The sequence below is a fragment of the Aspergillus caelatus genome (assembly GCF_009193585.1).
Source record: "Aspergillus caelatus strain CBS 763.97 unplaced genomic scaffold BDV27scaffold_53, whole genome shotgun sequence".
Lineage (NCBI taxonomy): Eukaryota > Fungi > Ascomycota > Eurotiomycetes > Eurotiales > Aspergillaceae > Aspergillus > Aspergillus caelatus.
Window position 1 is genome coordinate 39,190 of NW_022475316.1, and position 17,001 is coordinate 56,190.

Consider the following 17,001-nt stretch of genomic DNA (forward strand, 5'->3'; position numbering starts at 1 on the left):
AGCCATGTGAAGCTCTTCTATGGCTCCGGCTATCGGGGAGTATGGTCTCTCGGTTCGGATGTCATCCTTAAATAACGGCCGAATCTGCCACCAAAGATCGAGGTTCCAAACATCAGATTTCTCAAGATCAATGCCAACTCCGGACGACCAGTTTGACCAGTCTCGACCTATACCGAAAATTCATGACCATTATTGACATACCCCACAAATTAATCTACAGACCCTGCCCGTCTTCTACATCCCCATAAAAATAACATCCAATGAATATAGATAAACGTGACTGTTCCCAAGACAGCATCACCCGCTATCCCAAAGCCGACCCGACGTCGGCCAAACGAACACGAACATCCTCGGCATCCCCACCGATCAACACCACCTTAAAAACCGCAACCTCATAAGTAGTACTCAAATCTAAAGAAAAAAATAAAATAAAATAAAATCACCCAAAACATAAAAACGACAAAAGAAAGAGCAGAAATGGGCAAGAAAATTGATTGCTACCTCGACTGCGGTAGGTCATCATCCCAAACAACCACCACTGAATCCGAATCAATCGTTGATAGCAGTCATGTGAAAAAAGTGTCCCCATACAGCTTCTACGCCTTCACCTATCTACAGAAGAATGCTACTACTCTCGAGAGTCTAGGTGTTGAGATTGAGTATGTTACAGTACTACTCTTATATTACCTCCCTAGCCGGGTTCTAACTAATTTCCATCATAGGTATATCCCCGTCTTTCTAGGAGGGATCAATGTAGGCAGTGGTACGAGTTGTCTTCTTTCATACACATACACATACACATACGAGCTCTCTTTCGCTCATGTGCATCCTTCTTCTTTCCTGTAAGAATGACTTCTAAAGAAAATGTCTTGAAAAAAAAAAAAGGAAATAAACCCCCCTGGACCCTCCCCGCCAAAGCCGCATACTCAAGCTACGACGGCAAACGAGCCCAGAAATATTTTGGCCACAACTTCGAAATTCCCTCCTGGTGGCCTATCTTGTCACTTTTGGTATGTTTGTCTTTTCTTTCTTTCTTTCTTTCTTTCTTTCTCATCAATAGATGACATTTTGAGACCTATCTATCCATACCCTAAAAAACCCCGAACCTAGTCAGCCAACAAAAACTCTCACCAAAACAAAAACTAACCCCAAAATCAAATCCAATAATCCAGCCCCAAAGAGCCCTGACCTACATCAAAACCCACCATCCCAAATCAACCCTCTCAGCTGCCTTCAAGCACTGCTTTGAAACAATGTGGAAGGGCCAACTGGACATTTCCAAGCCCGAGAATCTGGCTACTGCTCTTGGGAATGTATTCAGCGCCGAGGAAGTAGAGAAGGTCATTACCGCTGCAGGGTCGCCTGAGGTCAAGGCCGAATTGGCGGCGACGACGGAGAGAGTCGTGAAGGAGTTGGGGGCGTTCGGGTGCCCGTGGTTTTGGGTGGTGAATGGGGAAGGAAAAGGGGAGCCGTTCTTTGGGAGTGATCGGTGGCATTTTATGTGGGAGTTTTTGGGTTTGCCTTTTGATGATTTGAGGTTGAGGGCTAGGATTTAGGAGGTTGGTGTTTTAAGGTTTTGGTATTTGGGTCTTATAGGGGTTGGGTTGGGTTGTGTAGCTTGTTCTCAAGAGATCATATAACAGTTACTATAAAATTCACAAGGGGGAGGGGTGAATGATAATGTTGTATGTATACCAAAGCAATCGAGAGCAATTGAAACAACTTATACACATGAGCACTTCTATAGTCTACTACAGGATATCGATTCCCGGGTGATTACATACCAAGCATAGGATATCTTTAAAGTTCCTACCATCAGAAGAAATACTTCCAATTTTGAAAAATTACTGTACGTACACATGCCTAACCAGAGACAACCAAAGTAACCCAAAACCCTAAGGAATCCCCCCCCCCCCCCCCCCCAGCACAACAATGAATCCAGCAATATGTGCCAACTCCCACATAGGCCTCAAACCCATCCCAACCCCTAATCCCAACCCAAAAGCATCAAATACTCGGATACTTGGCCATAATAGTCACCTTCTTCAGCGGAGAAGTATCCTGTTCTCGTTGCCGAGACACACTTCTCTCAAACCAAACCCCAACACCAGCCGCAACCCCCATCAGAATCGCCAACCCGACAGCCAGCCCTGTCAGAATAAAAGACGCCCGAGTGAGAGCACAGTCACGCGCAAAATGAGCAGGCGGCGGAGTGACGGTGTCATCTACCTTCGATGACAGTGGGCCGTGCACCGTTTTCCATTTGCAGGTCCATGAGTGGAGGGTTTCTACTTTCGAGAACCCGTTTGGAGGGTTTGAGTTCGGGAGATGGATGGCGAATATGAGTCCCACTAATGCAGTGAGGAATCCGGAGACGGCGATGGCTGTGGAAACGAGGTTTTGGCGTCTGATATGTGCGTGAGGCTGGGATGGTTAGTAAGATGAGTTTGGTTGCGATAATTTGTGGCATCACCAGCATGAGATAGAGGATGGTAAGACTCACAGAAGGGAGAAGGGCGATAGCAGTGTATGTCAAATTCAGAAATGCAATTATGCAACCACAGGACAGCGATGCGACTGTCGGACGGATGTCGAAGTTCAAGGGCCAGAGATATAACCCGACCTTGCCGTATGCTGATGTCGCTCGATAATGCTGGAAGGGGACTGCTTCACATCCTATGATAGAGACAGCGACGCCAAAGATGATGATCCCGAGAGCAAGTCGGACCCAACGAAGGTATTGAACCCTTTTAAGGTATTTCGACTCGTCTGCATCTGAGGCGCACGACACATGGTAGGAGACGGAACTGGTGGAGCCGGTATCCATATCAAGTACAATCTGAAGAACGCACGGGGGTTGATATGAACAAGAATCGAGAACAATATTGCAAATTCTTTAAATTAATTAGGTGAGGAGAATTGCCTGCAATCCCTACGTATAAAGACAGAAGAAGACTAAGAAAGGGGGGACTCCTAGCTGGAATATAAAGCGAACGACGAGCACAAAGGCTGGGAAAATAAACAAAAAAAATTAGGGTTAACGAAGGAGTTTGTAACCCTGGAGAAACATGGAGCGTTTAAAAATTACAGCTCGAGGCCTTCTAAGCGCAGTTCTTCTGGTCCGACCATCCATCGGTGGATTCTTTCCCAGTCTAACAAATACCGAGATACCCTAATATAGATTTATCGCACCAGTCAAGGACTCCGATTAACCGCTCATGCACAAATTAACTTCTGCAGAATTCTGCACGACCACCCTTGAGCCAAGGGTCAAATAAACATAGGTCAATGCGATCTCGCTCTAGACTGAGCAGGGCGCTTAATGGGAAGAAGATGCACTCGGACCGACCAATCAGCGGCTATTCTGGGGAGGCGTTCACGATGCATTGACTTCACGATGATTGATCATCCTCGCCCTATGATACGCTCCTGAAAGACGCCACCTGGTTTTGTAGTGTATAATAGGCGGCTACAGCATATCACAATCGGCACAGTCATTGGCCTTGGACTGTATGATTCGGCCAGATCGAAATTATCCGGGAGCGAAACAGTCTACGAGGGGTTGTTATATGAAAGGTCAAAAGACCATCTTAGCCTGGGGATACTATGATAAAGTTTAGATATAGCAGTTCCCATGGTTGAAGTCGCAGTGAATCGTTTCATCGTGTCACCCCTCATGCAAAGACTCGTAGACGCTTCCCCACTATTCGATGTATGGAATAGTGGTAGACTTATATTCAACTTTCGCACTACCCTGAAAACCTGGCATCTTCAGCAGATAACTATTTATCGCAGAAGATAATAGCCTTGGAACAGATTAGTTATATTTGTAGTCAAGTGTCTCCATCTATTTTTTGACTAGTTCACACCTAGCAGATAAAATGTAAGCCTACGCGAGACATAAGGCAGCGATGTGATTGCTCTCGGTTTCATAATCTATGCCCTCTATCTTTGGCCAGGTTTCAAACGGTGCATTGACAGAAAACTCGATCTCCGCCGGGATTTGAGTGGCTAATAGAAGCTGTTTTGGAATTGTTCTTGGTTTTGTGTCGTGCGATGTTTTCCAGGTTGACTTCCCCTTCGCAAAAAGATCATATGGGCCGGGTCCTTCGCCTTCCTCAACACAATTGAAGGAATGTAATTCATCGGGAGATGCATTAGCTGCAAGGAAGCCTGGAGTTTGTCCAAGGATATTTCGCAAATCAGCGCGCAATGAGTTGGGAGTGAACATCTCTCGTTAGATGCATCTCGAAAGGAAGACCAGGTATTCCAGCTCTTATGTAGAACGCTTTCGAAAGACCTTTTTGCTTGGACGAACCGCATCATGCATGGTGAGAGATTCGACAATGAGACAGTCGGTATGTGACGGGGTCGACTTTGGAAGGAAAATTCATGATTCTTATGGGCGATTAAGCGCCCTAATCTTGCGAGGCTGGCTTTCTAGGACTCATCAGTAAGCAAGGTTCAAAGTAAAACCATATCTATAAGACTGAAAGCTGGTAGCTGTCAGTAGTAATACAGAAAGTGAATAGATTAAAACAAAGAATTCCGAGCATATGTAAACCACCATCACTGACAATTTAATTACATGTACTTTCATCCTGGTTTGCAAGAGTCACTGACCCAAGCAAAAAAAAAAAGCACTGCCACTCTTCATCTCAACCTCACCGCCATACGTTTTCTACCTTAATCGGATTTGGTATGCAAGCTCAAGAAGCTGGGAACAGACAATGTCCCATTCTCCTGTTAGACGTGGTGATCGCAAGGTGAGAGTTATAACTCAAGAAATCGGCTGGCGAAGGACTGATACTTGCGTCCACCCTAAATAATATCCCATTTTTACAATTATAATCCTAAGAAAGGGGAGTGTCTGACATCTCCGATCCGGTAAAAAAGGCCAGGGGATAATATGCGCCGTAAACTATTTTTTTTTTTTAAATGTTTCTTCTGATCTGATATTGAACAATGAAATAGTACCCAGAAGTGTGTGCGTTTACAGCCAAGCTCACTCCAGGGCTGTCCTATTTCTCAGCGGATGCACTATTCTAGCTCTTTCTGATGACGATCGTATCGCCAGGCTGCCAGTAGAGGCACCATCAAGAAGAATCCCCCGCCGGTCATGATGGCACCGCTGAACAGCTGCAGCCCAAGATACCCATTACCTCCACCATGGCCCTCAATGACGCCCGCAATAGGTGCTCCAATCAGCACTCCCAGGCTCGCTGTGAACCACAACATACCCATACGGGTCCCAATCATAGCTGGAGAGGGCGAGACAACGGGGTGCGCGATCACCAAAGGATTTGCTGATATCAGAACTCCAGAGGAGATGCCAAATAATACACAAAATACGATGAAGGAGGCTTGCGTTCTGACGCCAATCCAACCGAAAATCAAAGCCGCCGATGCGGTAACACTTGCACTCAAGATCATACCAGCGCCTAACCGTTGCGTCAACAACGCCGACCCTAAACGGCCCACGGCAGAACCAGCATTCAAGATTGACACGAGATAGAAGCTCATATCTGTCGAAGTCTCAAGTACCTGCGTGGCAAAGAAAGGCACATAGAACAGTGGCACAAAATAGGCCATAAACATGAAGAAATTAGCGACTCCATAGGCATTGAAGCTCCACTCCTTGAGCGCATCCCAATGGATTAATTGGCGTGGGGAACTGCGTCTTGGCTTAGTGGTCGCCATCAGTAGAGGAACTGCAATACATGAACACCCTAGCTGAATGAATCCCATGACTCGAGCCGTCCAGGGGAAGCCGATGCGAGGCTGCAGGCGTATGAAGATTATGGGAAATAGAACCCCGCCTGATGTTTGTTAGTCATGAACAGGTGTTGCAGTAAGCTATCGGGTTATCGATCAATACCAATACTGGCACCACAGGTCACCATGCCGAGGGCAATCCCCCTGCGGGACGTGAAGCTGGTTAGCACTAGGGATAGGGCAGGCACATAGATGAGCCCACTACCGATTCCACAGCAGAAACCCTGGGATAAAAGTACTTGGTAGTATTTTTGAGAAAGGCTTAACATCATAAGGCCAAGCGTAGTCAAGAAGCATCCGGCAACCATGAGATGGATTAGGAAACCCCGGTCGAACAGTGGGCCGGCAATAACACCCGTGGAAATTAGAAAGAAGGCATTGACTGTGCCAATCCACGATAGCTGTGACGGTGAGCTATCTCTTAAGAGATCTGTCCGGTAAAAGTGTTGGAAAGCGCCGTAGGCCGTCGAAAAGCCCCAGGTAGTGAAAAACAAAAGAAAGCCAGCAAACACACCCAGCCATGCTGCAATGCCACCGTTTGGGGGAGAGGCAGCTGGCGAACTCGCCGGAGGTACGATAGCCGTCTCTTGAGGTGCTATGGTAGGCTTATCGGTGGCAACCATCGCGTACCTTCCATTGACGTTCTGGCTTATACAAAGACATAGGGAGTTCAAGCATCAGAGGACCGGTGTGATGAGCAGAGATGAAGGAGTATATGTATACGCTGGTGGGGAAGCATGTTGAAAGCAAATTGATGTCCATTATAGCAAGGTACCGAAATCATAGCAACAAAGGGAATACCAGGAGCTATCACAGACTATTGAAAAGCCATAGATTTAGAGCCTCGGCACGAAACCTATTCGAATTTGTCAGCTTCGTCTCTCGTCAGCATTGCTTGAATGCGACGCCATGATTGGACTGAGCGTCTAGTCCACGACATGAGGAAACCCTCCAACTTCCAAGGAATCAGTTATATGAGATGACTTAATGCCAGGATTCTTTGTTATCACGTCCTCTAACCAATAACGGCGCCTAAGGCTGATGTGAGACGTGGTCGCGGCGAGACGAACCTATAAGTGAATCCGCCCCATAAGCTCGTTCTTAACAAGACCGTTGGAAGCCTCATCCTTATCTCTGCCTGAGTCAACGTTCTGCCTCGGCTGATGTTCCGCAAGATGTAGTAGATGAGCCAGCTTATTGTCACATAAACCGCCCTCTATCTCGTCTTTCAGGGTTTGATCCCATCACCGACGTTCTAGTCCTGTTGCCCTCTGTCATGGCTCCCACCCTCAGGATCGCTATGATCCAGCTCTACGTCAAGGTGATCACTGGGCCTATTGTGTTCCCATACTCACCGGCCAATCGGTCGGCCACCAGCCTCTTCGTCCTACGGAAATCTTTGTATGAGTTGTCAAATTCATTCGTAACGCCGCCGCTTAAAGGGTGTGACTTGGCAGTGCTAGCGGTACTCCATTTGACAAACTAGATCCCTGATGACCCTAGATTTGCCTCCCCCCCCCCCCCCTGTGCGCCGATTGAGGGTGGGGTGGGGGGCCGCCTATATTCGACGAAACCAAGCTCTAGCCAAGGTATGTAACATTTGCATTGTGCCCGGCTCGATTGTCCAGACGATTCCAGACCAGAACGCTCTGATAAGTTCAACCCAAGCTAGAAAACGTAGCCTACTTCATATCGGTGAAATCCGCGGCTCATACATGAAGAATCCGTGGAGACCGACGAAGCGTAGATCTATCTGATCATCGGGAAACAGTCCCCCATCAAGAAGTTCTTCCACACTCTTCTAGGACCTGGACATGGTCGGTTGTGGAGGATCATCCAAAGAGTAACCCCTGATATGTCATGGTGATGGTTCGAAACTATCGTAGGGTAGTTGGTTGTTATTCAGTCCAATTTATCGGTCGGTCGGCAGTAAGTTTGCGAGCCCCACCCAATTAAATCAAAGCAAAAGGCTGCCCCGCGATCGAAAAAAAATCATGGCGGGGAAAAGGAAAAGGAACATAAATCAATCTACAGAAACATCTACTGCAAGGTAATTGAGACCTGGTACGCGATTTCCTTCTCCCCATCCTTCGCTGGCTATTTCTGACTGAGCATTGTGTCTTTACTTCTAGAACAACTCTCTCATACGTCTCTCACTATGCCTCTCTCCAAGCTACAGGGAGTGAAGCTCCCCGCGTCGGCCGACTTCCACGGTGCGTTTACCCCAATGTACTCCACGGCTATGAGACAGTAATTGACCGAGGTGCGGTGCGCAGTACACCTTCGCGATGGTGACATGATGGAGCTGGTTACGCCTACGATCAGACAAGGTGGTGTGAACACGGTTTTCGTCATGGTAAGGAGTTGATTGATTCCAATGGACCTCGGTCTAATACATTCGTTACTCATGGGACTGGAACGACAAATTTAGCCCAACTTGGTACCGCCAGTGACAACCGTCGACCGCGCACTCGACTACAAGAAGCGCCTGCAAGCCATTGAACCCAATGTGAACTTCCTCATGTCGCTGTACCTCCACGAGTCCGTGACCCCGGAAACCATCATCGAAGCCAAGAAGCGCGGTGTCACCGGTGTCAAGAGCTACCCAGCAGGCGTTACCACCAACTCGTCCTCTGGCGTGGTAGATTATACCCAATTTTACCCGGTCTTTGCAGAGATGGAGCGTCAGGATATGGTTCTGAACCTTCACGGAGAGGTCCCTTCCACTGGCGATGTAACTGTCTTGTCGGCGGAGGAGCGCTTCCTTCCCACTTTGTTGCAACTGCACGAGCGTTTCCCGAAGCTTCGCATTATTCTGGAGCACTGCACTACTGCAGCTGCTGTAGAAGCCGTTAAGAAGTGTGGCCCTACTGTGGCAGCAACGTTCGTATCCCGGTTACACTTTGCAATGGATATGTGCTGACGGCCAGGGATCAAAAGCATTACCGCCCATCATCTTTCCATCATCATCGACAACTGGGCTGGAGACCCGTTCTGTTTCTGCAAGCCTGTGGCTAAAACACCCGCGGATCGTGACGCTCTCCTGCGGACAGCAGCATCTGGCAACCCCAAATTCTTCTTCGGCTCCGATAGTGCCCCTCACCCGGCAGCCTCCAAGAGGGGTGGAGACAAAATCGCGGCGGGCGTCTTCACTCAGCCCTACACAACCCAGGTCGTGCTGGACTCCTTCGAGCAGGCATGTGAAAAGGGTATCCTCAAGGAGGAAGACATCACCCCTGAGGTGGTTGAAGGCTTCATGAGCAAGTTCGGCCGCCAATTCTATGGCATTGGTGAGGAACAGAAGGAGTTCATTACCCTCGAGAAGAAAGACGAAAAGATCGTAAACCTTTTGCAGTCGGACAAAGTGGACGTGGTCCCATTCAGACGGGACCAGCAGACATGGAGCGTGTCCTGGTCTTCCTAAGCCCATATTGACCATATACCAGAAATAGATTGCTACCACAATAGCCAATGGCGCATGACTTTGCCATCCATTTCCATCCATCGTCATTCTTATTCTGACATTCTGTCACCTTGCGTAAGCATTCCTGTGACCGCCTCGAGCGCCTGCGCTTCGGAAATATCGATCTTTCGTCCGGCGACAACAGGATTGCCATCACTGCCCACCCCAAGCTGGCCAGTTCGTTCGAGATGTAAGCGGATTCTGCTCTCAATGTATTCCTTTCTCTCGTCACGTTTAGAATCTGCTCCCGTGGCGTCCGCCGATTTAGGCAGAGTAGCCAGCTTAGGCCGGAGCTGCTTCAGTAACGCTTGCAGGGCAGGGAGTTGAGATAGTATAAAAGTTGTATTGGTGGTAAGCGGTGTATGTTTGGTATTTGATCCAACGGCAGCGCCAACTCGTAGTTGCTTGGCCGCCGGGCTCTCCATTAAGAACGATAGGTCTAAATCGTTGTTTGTAGGCAGTGCAGGCGTCTCGGAGTCGCCCTCCTGTTTCGCACTTGTCGTGGCGTCGGCGCCGTTAACGGTGGATAAGATTGATCGCAGCTGAGAGATGACCGCATCGTTCCGAGCGGTCTCTTGTTTCAAAGCTCGGTTCAATTTCTTGGTTTCTTGTAGTTTTTTGCGCAGAGCAACAATTGTGTCCGGGGTGGGCGCGTCGGGGGACGGATTGAGATCCAGGCTCTAAAGAAGATACATTGTCAGTTGCACACAGAACCATAGTCATCCAAACACATAGCACACCTCATAATGCTTCAGTCGAATCCATCCTAGCAAGTCATCGTCCACTCGAAACGAGTTTCGCAGGACAATAATTTCGAACTTGTCAAACGCCTTGTCGACGGTCGCCTCAAGGAGGGTTTCAAGTTTGTGCAATCCATCTTCTATCTCCAGTTTCGCCTCAGGGTAAACAACGTTCCCATCCTCGTCTGTATCTGGGATAGTCGAACCGTTGGTAGCGTGAGAGAAGCCCAAGCGTTCGGGAGGAGTGGAGAGTAAACCGGCTTCGAGACTCGAGATAGCTTGATAGATCAGATTGTTGATCGAGTTGATCACGTCGTCTACAAGGGACTGCAATAATGGTATCAGCTTTCGTTACCTCAAGAGAAAGTGGCATATGAGGGGCAAGGGAGGCGCATGTCTGAAACAAGGCGTTTACCAGAGATACTGACCAGCGGAGTGTAACTGAAATGCTCCGTGAGCAGAGATTTTGTCGCGTCGTCCATCTTAATGAGATCCTTGGACTAGAACCATGCTTTGTCTAAGCGAATGAAAGGTGTAGGTGGGGGAATCCTCTTCATGAGTGGTCGCGTTGCGCGGGAAATCAAACAGTAGTCGATTTATTCTCTAAAGGTCCTCAGCACGCGAACGATTTGCCAAGACCGTAACATTGTTTTTTAGTCACGCTTCAATTCAACTATTCCTTAATAAACATTTGATGATATGGTCTTGTTTACCAGAGGCTTCTTTTGACTGAGCTAAAGATACAAAAAGAGCACTTCAACATCTCTAGGACTGACTAGCATGCTGTAATATCGGACAGAGTACTTGTACATATAACCCGATTCTCCCAATATTTCGGTCTCCCTTTCCTCCTACTCGCTTTTTATGTTTAGCAAAGTATCAAACCCATCGAGTCATTTCGACAACCATGACCAATTCAAATAAGGCTTTGTTTTCAATTTCCCTGTGTTGGTTGGCTTCCCAGGTTATTATATAATGCAAAATGGAGGACTAATATAGAGGACAGTGTATCCATACTGGTCAAATCATGACACAGATGCTAGTTTGTCTGACAATAAACAACAGTCCCCGGCAACTGCTGTGACAACGAGGCCTCCCTCTTCTTCGGACTGTGAAGTATTAGCTTCCAGAAATCTTGTTCGATGTGGTGAACTAACCTTCGTATTGTCGGGGAGTTTTGCCGTAAGCTGGTACGTGATATTGGACTGAAGGTTGGGTCATTAGTATCCTGGAGATATAGTTAACATGTTCACTGTGGAAGTACATTCTCTTCCCATATGGAAAGTAGTGCCTTCCTATTACAGTGAGGAGTCGCACTTCTTGACAATATCAGCCAGGGAAAGAGAAGAGAAGTGCCGGACGACACCTGCAATGCTCTGTCTTTCTCATACTTTTTGTTTCGTCTACTTTGTCCTACTTTCAATAACTCGCTTGTGGCGCTCTAGTTATAGGCACTTAGCTATAGCTAAAGAATCGTCGCCCTAAGCTTGAGCCGGCATATCCTAAACAGAAAAAGAGAAAAAGATGGTTGCGGGACAACAGAAATTGGACTTATCTCTGCTGAGACGGCGACATGACCCTTCGGCAACATCCTCCGCGAGCTTTTCACCAACAGTTCCCACCCTTGAATCACCTGTGTCATTCCAGGCGTTGGCAGTCAGAGCCATCTCCGACACGACGATGGCGCAGCGAAACAAGCTCGATAGACCGCCAGCTAAGCCTTCCATGTTCATTGAGGAGACGGATGACGACGATTCGATGGCTCCAAAATCGAATCATGGCACACCTGCTGACCCGAAGTCTGTCGATGCGATACGTAAAAGCGTTGAGGAGGAACCAATGCGTCGGGCAAAGAGCCAGTACTTCGACGACTTTTTTAGCACACGCGGGCGAGAGCTGTCACTTAGGGATCGACTGAGCCAGAGATCAGTTATTGTGGCTGAGCTTAAGCTAAGCAAGACGGTAAGGATATGCTACATTCCATTCGGAGCTCGAAAGCCTTTAGGAGTTAATAGTATGTCCAGGTTACAGACGATAAAGCCCTTGCTTTGGCGATCTCATCTCGCCTGGCGCAAATCTATCAGAAAGACGAATCGTCTATGATGGTCACCATACAGCAGGATGTATGTATTCGCTTTGGTATCTCGAAGGACCCAGCGTATTTGTTGAAGGTCTACGCACTCCCATGCCTCATAGCCTCTATCACCAACCTTCGCTGCACCGGCATGATCCAGTCAGCTCTGAGGGGGCTTCTGCAGATTGAACCCAATCACGGCGTAGTCCTTTATCTTCCAGTTCCTGAAGAGAACTTTGGGACAAATGGTGTAACTTACATGGGCGAGATCGCACGCTATGAACGCCGAACCGATGATGATGACCCGGGTATCCTTCGAAACATCTCACGGGGCTTGAGTAGAAGGCTGAAATCAAGTAGCACCCAGAGCGCGCCTCGTTCTGAGGCAACAACCTCTTCATGGGGTCCTGAGACTGATACTCAAATGTCAATATCGGCGAGAGGAAATGATTCTCTGCACAGTGAGGGCTCTCGAGAAGTAGAAGCGTCAAGCCAAGGCAACATTAGAGGATCTAAGAGTCTGCGACACTTCCTTTCTCGTCGCGTGCAGAATCCTACTGGAGGAGCAGATGATAAGCGGTAATGATGGACTTTTCGCTCCCTTCTTTCTGTATAAGTTTTTATCGAGTCTTTTGTTGTATGGCATAGCGCAGTTTGTCTTTTCTTTTAATTGGTCCGGCTAGCTCAGAAACATTGAGAAGTCATTAGCAGGTATCGGCTGTAGTTAATTGTATACACCGATATCAGTTCAGGATATCTTTTAACATGCTATGAGGCAATTGCCCAATTGTGTCTAACATCATCCGTGCTCTTCGAACTACCACTCCGTGTAGTCATCGACAAATACGAGCCGCGCAATGCAACTTCCTCTTGTGACTCATTTGTTAATCATCTCAGTCCTTGGAAGTCTCTCTGTACTTGGGGTTCTCAACACAATAAGCCGATTGTGAAAGAAATACAGAGATACCTTACCATGGCTTTCAAGGCAACCAACGGCAGCATAAGTGAGATGCAAGGCGATCTCTTTGACGCTCCAGATGGAGCAGCCTTGATTCGTACGTGACCTAGGGAATTAATTTGTCCTTACAATTAACTTGATTATCTCAGACGCATGCAACTGTATCGGGTCCTGGGGTGGCGGAATTGCAAAAGCCTTCAAACAGAAGGTACATACTATATCACCCACTCATCAATCAATCAATCAACCATGTATTAACAAACACAGTATCCGGCCGCATACAACATCTACCACTCACATTGCCAAAAGTACAAATTCAACCCAGAGTACCTAGTAACTTCAGATTCACCAGACAAGCCAGACAAGCCAGACAAGCCAGACAATATTCAACCATCTACCAGAAACAGAAATATCCGATTACCAGAGGGCACAGCTCTCATTATCCCCCCTCAGGAAAAAGACTCCAAAGGCAAAGCCAAGAAACACTGGATCATCTGCTTGTTCACGTCACGCAATTTCGGGAAGAGGGTCAGTTCTCCTGATGTCATTATTCAGAATACTGAGCTTGCTGTCGCGGATATGGTGAGGCAGATTGATGGGCTTCGAGCTGAAGAGTCGGGGATTGGGGAGCTTTGGTCGTGTCGGTTTAATTCGGGGCTATTTGGTGTTAAGTGGGAGCTCTCGAGGAGGGTTTTGGAGGATTCGGGGTTGGATTTTACTGTCGTACGGCCTGAGGATGAGGATGAGTGATTGGTTCGGGGTGTATCTTTCTTCTAGTAGGTAGTTTCTTCCTTGGTGTTTGCTATATGCATGAACAAGGTGGACAACAGATGCAGTTAATTCTACTCCATATGCAATTACCACCAGAACACTAATGTCTTAAATATCATTTTAATAAAGTGCAATTTATACACTCCCCAATAAATAAAGCTGAATATAACCAATTTCACAAATAACATATAGATATCACCAGATCACCTGACTTCGCGTCACGCAGCGCGTCATCGATCAAAGCGATAACAACCTTCCACCACCACCACCACCAACGCTGAAACGAAAAACAAGCATAACCATTGCTAACACTCACCATGCCCCCAGAACGCCAACCCGCCCAAAAAAGAAGACAACTCCCCTTCAAACCCCCCAGCCGACAATCCTCAGCAACAGCCGGCCCCTCAACATCCGCTTCAGCATCAACCTCCAAACCAAACCCCAGGCGCAAGCCCAAATCCAAATCCAAAGTCTCCGCAAAATCCACCACCAATGCAAAAGCCTCATCATCCAAAACCGCTCGGCCCTCTACAACATCCACACGCGACGAAGTAGAGGCCTCAGAATCCCCCGCCGCAGCCTCAAACTCAGACTCCGAAGCTAGTTCCGGGTCCAGTCGTTCGCGCTCTCCCTCTGAAGAACCAGATTACATCCTTGCGGAAATTATCCATGCCGATGCCGATGAGAATGATGTTCTCTCGAGCGAGCCGGCTATTCCACCGAAGTTACTGACGAAGCTCGTTCATCATCATTTTAAGGGCCAGAAGACGAAGATCGCCAAGGATGCTAATGAGGTTGTGGCCAAGTATGTGGATGTTTTTGTGAGGGAGGCGTTGGCGAGAGCTGCGTTTGAGAGGGCGGAGGGGGCGAAGGGTGTTGAGAGGGGGATTGGGGACGGGTTTCTTGAGGTTTGTTCTTCTCTTTCTTCTTTCTTTTTTCCTTTTGTTTTTCTTTGGTGTAGTTGTTAGGGAAGTTTTTACTGACTTGGGTGGTGGCTTCAGGTCGAGGATTTGGAGAAGATGGCGCCGCAGCTTGTTTTGGATTTTTAGACGGTTTGGTTCTATATCTATGGGTTTGGTGTTTGGGGGTTGGTTGGGTTGAGGGTTTTAATTTTAGATACCATGATGCTATGAATATGTTATGAATTGATATTTGGATTCGCAGTGCTATGCTTAAAGATCTAATTCTATATACCGTGCAATGTCGTGAGTATTATGTCTTTTTTAGTGGGTGGGTTATCTATAGTTTATGCGCTTCGGTTAAATAGGATGCTTTGTCGAGGTGGTTCAAGATAACAAATGTCGCAACATCTTAACCGCTTACCAAGGCGTCCGGTGTTGTAGCCGTGTTGGTTGGGGTTTCAGAAGCGGAGGCCTCTGCAGCCGGAGTGTCAGCTTTATCGGCAGATGCCTCAGGCTTGGTCTTGTCTTGTTTCGTGTTGGGCTTTTTCCCCTTCTCCGTGAGGGCACCATTCTCTAAGGCTTCTTCGGGCAACGGCCGGATGTGCGGTTGGCAGATCCACCAAGGCCTACCGTATTCAGCAATCGTCGCCTTGGAGCCCGTTAGCTCTTGGTTCGCGGATGTCTCAAAGCGCTCTGGGAATTGTTCGTATTCCTTAAGGCCTTCTTTGATTGCTTTCTCGGTAAGGGCAAGAGTATGTTCGAAGGCAGCCATGTCGCCCGGTCTTGACCGTGCAAGTGCATCCCGAACATTTGTGTGTTTTGCGACCATTGGGCGCAGAAGCTGGAACAGGTGTCCCTGCATGACCCCAAGACTGGGAGATGTAGGTCTCTTCATTTTGTCGCGTTTTTGCCTCTTCTTCGGCGGCCCTTCCTCCTCGGCTTCCTCGGCAGCGGGTTCTATGAATTGCTCCAGCTCCTCGAGGTCTGACGGGAGGTAGAGAGGCTTCCTCTCCGGAATCGGTTGTTCAAGGACATATTTATAGATAATATCGAGATAGCGGCGGAAAATAGCGTCAATCCGGTATCCACCCTTTCCATCCCGGCCACGCCAGTATTCCCTTCCTTCACTTCCTACTGGGGGAGGTTTGCTGAAGATGGATGGGTCAGACAGGTTTCCTTCAGCGCTCATCACGCCATCAGCACCTGTTATTTCCAAGCAGCGTTCCAGGTCGTCATAGTTCAAAATGTTGCCATTGGCGAAAATAACGGTCTCCGGGGGCAAATTGTCACGAAGGTACCGAATGTAACTCCAATCAGCCATGCCCGTGTTATGACCCTTTTGCTCTCTCGTGCGCCCATGAAGGGTAATTATACTCGCCCCGGCGGATAGTATCATCTTGGCGTACTCTAATGTCTTCTCTTTCGTCTCCTGTATACGGAACTTCGCGGTGACGGGAACATCCAGTTCGGTATGTAGCTTATTGATCAATTTATAAATCAAATCCCAATCCTCCTGGAGGAAGGCACCATAATGGCCCCTTCTTGCGATGCCTTGGGGACACCCGAGGTTCAAGTCCACAGCGTCGCAGTATGGCGCTACGTGGCGCGCAGCCTCCAAAAAGTCATCCGGATTATTCGCGCAGAATTGTACAAACAAAGGCCGGTCTATCGCGGGGTTTCCGTCTAGATATGGGGTATCATCGCCTTTGATAGCAGCGCGAGTGGGGTGGAAATGTTGCAAACGCATTTGTGACTGTTCACGGAACAAACGCGCATGGTACATCGGCGAGTACGCCAGCATAGGCTTGGGATCATCGGGTGGCATGAACGACCGAGTAAGCATGCGCCAGGCCTGGAATCAACCGTTAGATCGGAGAGTACTAGGTAACAGAAAGTGGGAGATAATACAAATTCAGATCGATCCACCATGGGCGCCACGATATACTTTGGGCTCCCTATACTCTTGTAGAATTCCCTCCCCAACAGTTTCGTCTTCGGTGTTGTGCTGGCATTGGCGGGCGCATTTTGCGCTTCGCCGTTGCTTTGCGACACTGATTGTGTCTCGGAGATTGTCATTTTTATGAGACCTGAAAGCTGTGCTTTGGGAATCTGTCGCCCCAACCACGGGGCAAGAAAGCGCAAGAACCCTATGGTTGTGGATAGAGAGGAGATGAGCGACAGTGAGAGTGTTATTAGCTTGAAATTATTCCCCGGATTATTCCCATTGCGGGCAACTTTTTTTTGATGGCGATTTATCTCGGGCCGGAGCAACTTTGGTCCGCCTTATCTTATCCAAACAGCAGAAAGATGTTATATCA

The 17,001-nt window shown here is 48.0% G+C and overlaps 10 protein-coding genes across 10 annotated transcripts; 6 read left to right on the plus strand and 4 right to left on the minus strand.

The window, feature by feature from the left end:
• Positions 1 to 404: 404 nt before the first annotated feature.
• Positions 405 to 1,723, plus strand: BDV27DRAFT_125441 (putative DSBA family oxidoreductase). Its single transcript, XM_032066325.1, has 5 exons — positions 405 to 511; positions 581 to 659; positions 723 to 763; positions 886 to 1,010; positions 1,173 to 1,723. Exons 1-5 carry the CDS (start codon positions 478 to 480, stop codon positions 1,554 to 1,556), a joined length of 663 nt encoding a protein of 220 aa, XP_031929377.1. The 5' UTR covers positions 405 to 477; the 3' UTR covers positions 1,557 to 1,723.
• A 204-nt stretch (positions 1,724 to 1,927) lies between these two features.
• BDV27DRAFT_125444 (uncharacterized protein) lies at positions 1,928 to 3,118 on the minus strand. Its single transcript, XM_032066326.1, has 2 exons — positions 2,504 to 3,118; positions 1,928 to 2,424 (listed from the first exon to the last, which is right to left on the minus strand). The coding sequence occupies exons 1-2, from the start codon at positions 2,825 to 2,827 to the stop codon at positions 2,008 to 2,010; spliced, it is 741 nt and encodes a 246-aa protein (XP_031929378.1). The 5' UTR covers positions 2,828 to 3,118; the 3' UTR covers positions 1,928 to 2,007.
• Positions 3,119 to 4,887: 1,769 nt separating this feature from the next.
• BDV27DRAFT_93373 (putative MFS monocarboxylate transporter) lies at positions 4,888 to 6,872 on the minus strand. The gene is made up of 2 exons (XM_032077988.1): positions 5,879 to 6,872; positions 4,888 to 5,819 (listed from the first exon to the last, which is right to left on the minus strand). The coding sequence occupies exons 1-2, from the start codon at positions 6,396 to 6,398 to the stop codon at positions 5,041 to 5,043; spliced, it is 1,299 nt and encodes a 432-aa protein (XP_031929379.1). The 5' UTR covers positions 6,399 to 6,872; the 3' UTR covers positions 4,888 to 5,040.
• Positions 6,873 to 7,033: 161 nt separating this feature from the next.
• On the plus strand, positions 7,034 to 7,300 carry BDV27DRAFT_125447 (uncharacterized protein). The gene has a single exon (XM_032066327.1). The coding sequence runs from the start codon at positions 7,052 to 7,054 to the stop codon at positions 7,259 to 7,261; it is 210 nt and encodes a 69-aa protein (XP_031929380.1). The 5' UTR covers positions 7,034 to 7,051; the 3' UTR covers positions 7,262 to 7,300.
• A 312-nt stretch (positions 7,301 to 7,612) lies between these two features.
• Positions 7,613 to 9,520, plus strand: BDV27DRAFT_93389 (dihydroorotase). Its single transcript, XM_032077989.1, has 5 exons — positions 7,613 to 7,839; positions 7,908 to 7,988; positions 8,052 to 8,131; positions 8,207 to 8,658; positions 8,716 to 9,520. Exons 2-5 carry the CDS (start codon positions 7,934 to 7,936, stop codon positions 9,197 to 9,199), a joined length of 1,071 nt encoding a protein of 356 aa, XP_031929381.1. The 5' UTR covers positions 7,613 to 7,839; positions 7,908 to 7,933; the 3' UTR covers positions 9,200 to 9,520.
• Positions 9,244 to 10,530, minus strand: BDV27DRAFT_93403 (MIND complex subunit MTW1). Its single transcript, XM_032077990.1, has 3 exons — positions 10,407 to 10,530; positions 9,979 to 10,305; positions 9,244 to 9,918 (listed from the first exon to the last, which is right to left on the minus strand). The coding sequence occupies exons 1-3, from the start codon at positions 10,458 to 10,460 to the stop codon at positions 9,289 to 9,291; spliced, it is 1,011 nt and encodes a 336-aa protein (XP_031929382.1). The 5' UTR covers positions 10,461 to 10,530; the 3' UTR covers positions 9,244 to 9,288.
• Positions 10,531 to 10,640: 110 nt separating this feature from the next.
• BDV27DRAFT_125451 (uncharacterized protein) lies at positions 10,641 to 11,485 on the plus strand. The gene is made up of 2 exons (XM_032066328.1): positions 10,641 to 10,929; positions 10,985 to 11,485. The coding sequence occupies exon 2, from the start codon at positions 11,224 to 11,226 to the stop codon at positions 11,461 to 11,463; it is 240 nt and encodes a 79-aa protein (XP_031929383.1). The 5' UTR covers positions 10,641 to 10,929; positions 10,985 to 11,223; the 3' UTR covers positions 11,464 to 11,485.
• A 17-nt stretch (positions 11,486 to 11,502) lies between these two features.
• On the plus strand, positions 11,503 to 13,760 carry BDV27DRAFT_170980 (uncharacterized protein; the record flags this gene model as incomplete). Its single annotated transcript, XM_032075474.1, has 5 exons — positions 11,503 to 11,940; positions 12,063 to 12,596; positions 13,014 to 13,107; positions 13,160 to 13,218; positions 13,278 to 13,760. The coding sequence occupies 5 exons, from the start codon at positions 11,503 to 11,505 to the stop codon at positions 13,758 to 13,760; spliced, it is 1,608 nt and encodes a 535-aa protein (XP_031929384.1).
• Positions 13,761 to 14,098: 338 nt separating this feature from the next.
• Positions 14,099 to 14,830, plus strand: BDV27DRAFT_156041 (CENP-X/MHF2 family protein; the record flags this gene model as incomplete). Its single annotated transcript, XM_032072254.1, has 2 exons — positions 14,099 to 14,689; positions 14,783 to 14,830. The coding sequence occupies 2 exons, from the start codon at positions 14,099 to 14,101 to the stop codon at positions 14,828 to 14,830; spliced, it is 639 nt and encodes a 212-aa protein (XP_031929385.1).
• Positions 14,831 to 14,932: 102 nt separating this feature from the next.
• On the minus strand, positions 14,933 to 16,881 carry BDV27DRAFT_125458 (tRNA-dihydrouridine synthase family protein). Its single transcript, XM_032066329.1, has 2 exons — positions 16,592 to 16,881; positions 14,933 to 16,535 (listed from the first exon to the last, which is right to left on the minus strand). The coding sequence occupies exons 1-2, from the start codon at positions 16,757 to 16,759 to the stop codon at positions 15,093 to 15,095; spliced, it is 1,611 nt and encodes a 536-aa protein (XP_031929386.1). The 5' UTR covers positions 16,760 to 16,881; the 3' UTR covers positions 14,933 to 15,092.
• Positions 16,882 to 17,001: the final 120 nt, after the last annotated feature.

Excerpts from the sequence above, each read along its gene's own strand:
- BDV27DRAFT_125441 (XM_032066325.1), top strand. The coding sequence starts at position 478 with ATGGGCAAGAAAATTGATTGCTACCTCGACTGCG. Across the intron at positions 512-580 it reads TGATTGCTACCTCGACTGCG|TGTCCCCATACAGCTTCTAC; the intron begins GTAGGTCATCAT and ends ATGTGAAAAAAG. Across the intron at positions 660-722 it reads AGTCTAGGTGTTGAGATTGA|GTATATCCCCGTCTTTCTAG; the intron begins GTATGTTACAGT and ends TTTCCATCATAG.
- BDV27DRAFT_125444 (XM_032066326.1), bottom strand. The coding sequence starts at position 2,827 with ATGGATACCGGCTCCACCAGTTCCGTCTCCTACCATGTGTCGTGCGCC. Across the intron at positions 2,425-2,503 it reads CTATCGCCCTTCTCCCTTCT|CCTCACGCACATATCAGACG; the intron begins GTGAGTCTTACC and ends TAACCATCCCAG.
- BDV27DRAFT_93373 (XM_032077988.1), bottom strand. The coding sequence starts at position 6,398 with ATGGTTGCCACCGATAAGCCTACCATAGCACCTCAAGAGACGGCTATC. Across the intron at positions 5,820-5,878 it reads GACCTGTGGTGCCAGTATTG|GCGGGGTTCTATTTCCCATA; the intron begins GTATTGATCGAT and ends AACAAACATCAG.
- BDV27DRAFT_125447 (XM_032066327.1), top strand. The coding sequence starts at position 7,052 with ATGGCTCCCACCCTCAGGATCGCTATGATCCAGCTCTACGTCAAGGTG.
- BDV27DRAFT_93389 (XM_032077989.1), top strand. The coding sequence starts at position 7,934 with ATGCCTCTCTCCAAGCTACAGGGAGTGAAGCTCCCCGCGTCGGCCGAC. Across the intron at positions 8,132-8,206 it reads TGAACACGGTTTTCGTCATG|CCCAACTTGGTACCGCCAGT; the intron begins GTAAGGAGTTGA and ends CGACAAATTTAG. Across the intron at positions 8,659-8,715 it reads GGCCCTACTGTGGCAGCAAC|CATTACCGCCCATCATCTTT; the intron begins GTTCGTATCCCG and ends AGGGATCAAAAG.
- BDV27DRAFT_93403 (XM_032077990.1), bottom strand. The coding sequence starts at position 10,460 with ATGGACGACGCGACAAAATCTCTGCTCACGGAGCATTTCAGTTACACT. Across the intron at positions 10,306-10,406 it reads ATTTCAGTTACACTCCGCTG|TCCCTTGTAGACGACGTGAT; the intron begins GTCAGTATCTCT and ends CCATTATTGCAG. Across the intron at positions 9,919-9,978 it reads TTCGACTGAAGCATTATGAG|AGCCTGGATCTCAATCCGTC; the intron begins GTGTGCTATGTG and ends TATCTTCTTTAG.
- BDV27DRAFT_125451 (XM_032066328.1), top strand. The coding sequence starts at position 11,224 with ATGTTCACTGTGGAAGTACATTCTCTTCCCATATGGAAAGTAGTGCCT.
- BDV27DRAFT_125458 (XM_032066329.1), bottom strand. The coding sequence starts at position 16,759 with ATGACAATCTCCGAGACACAATCAGTGTCGCAAAGCAACGGCGAAGCG. Across the intron at positions 16,536-16,591 it reads TGGTGGATCGATCTGAATTT|GCCTGGCGCATGCTTACTCG; the intron begins GTATTATCTCCC and ends GGTTGATTCCAG.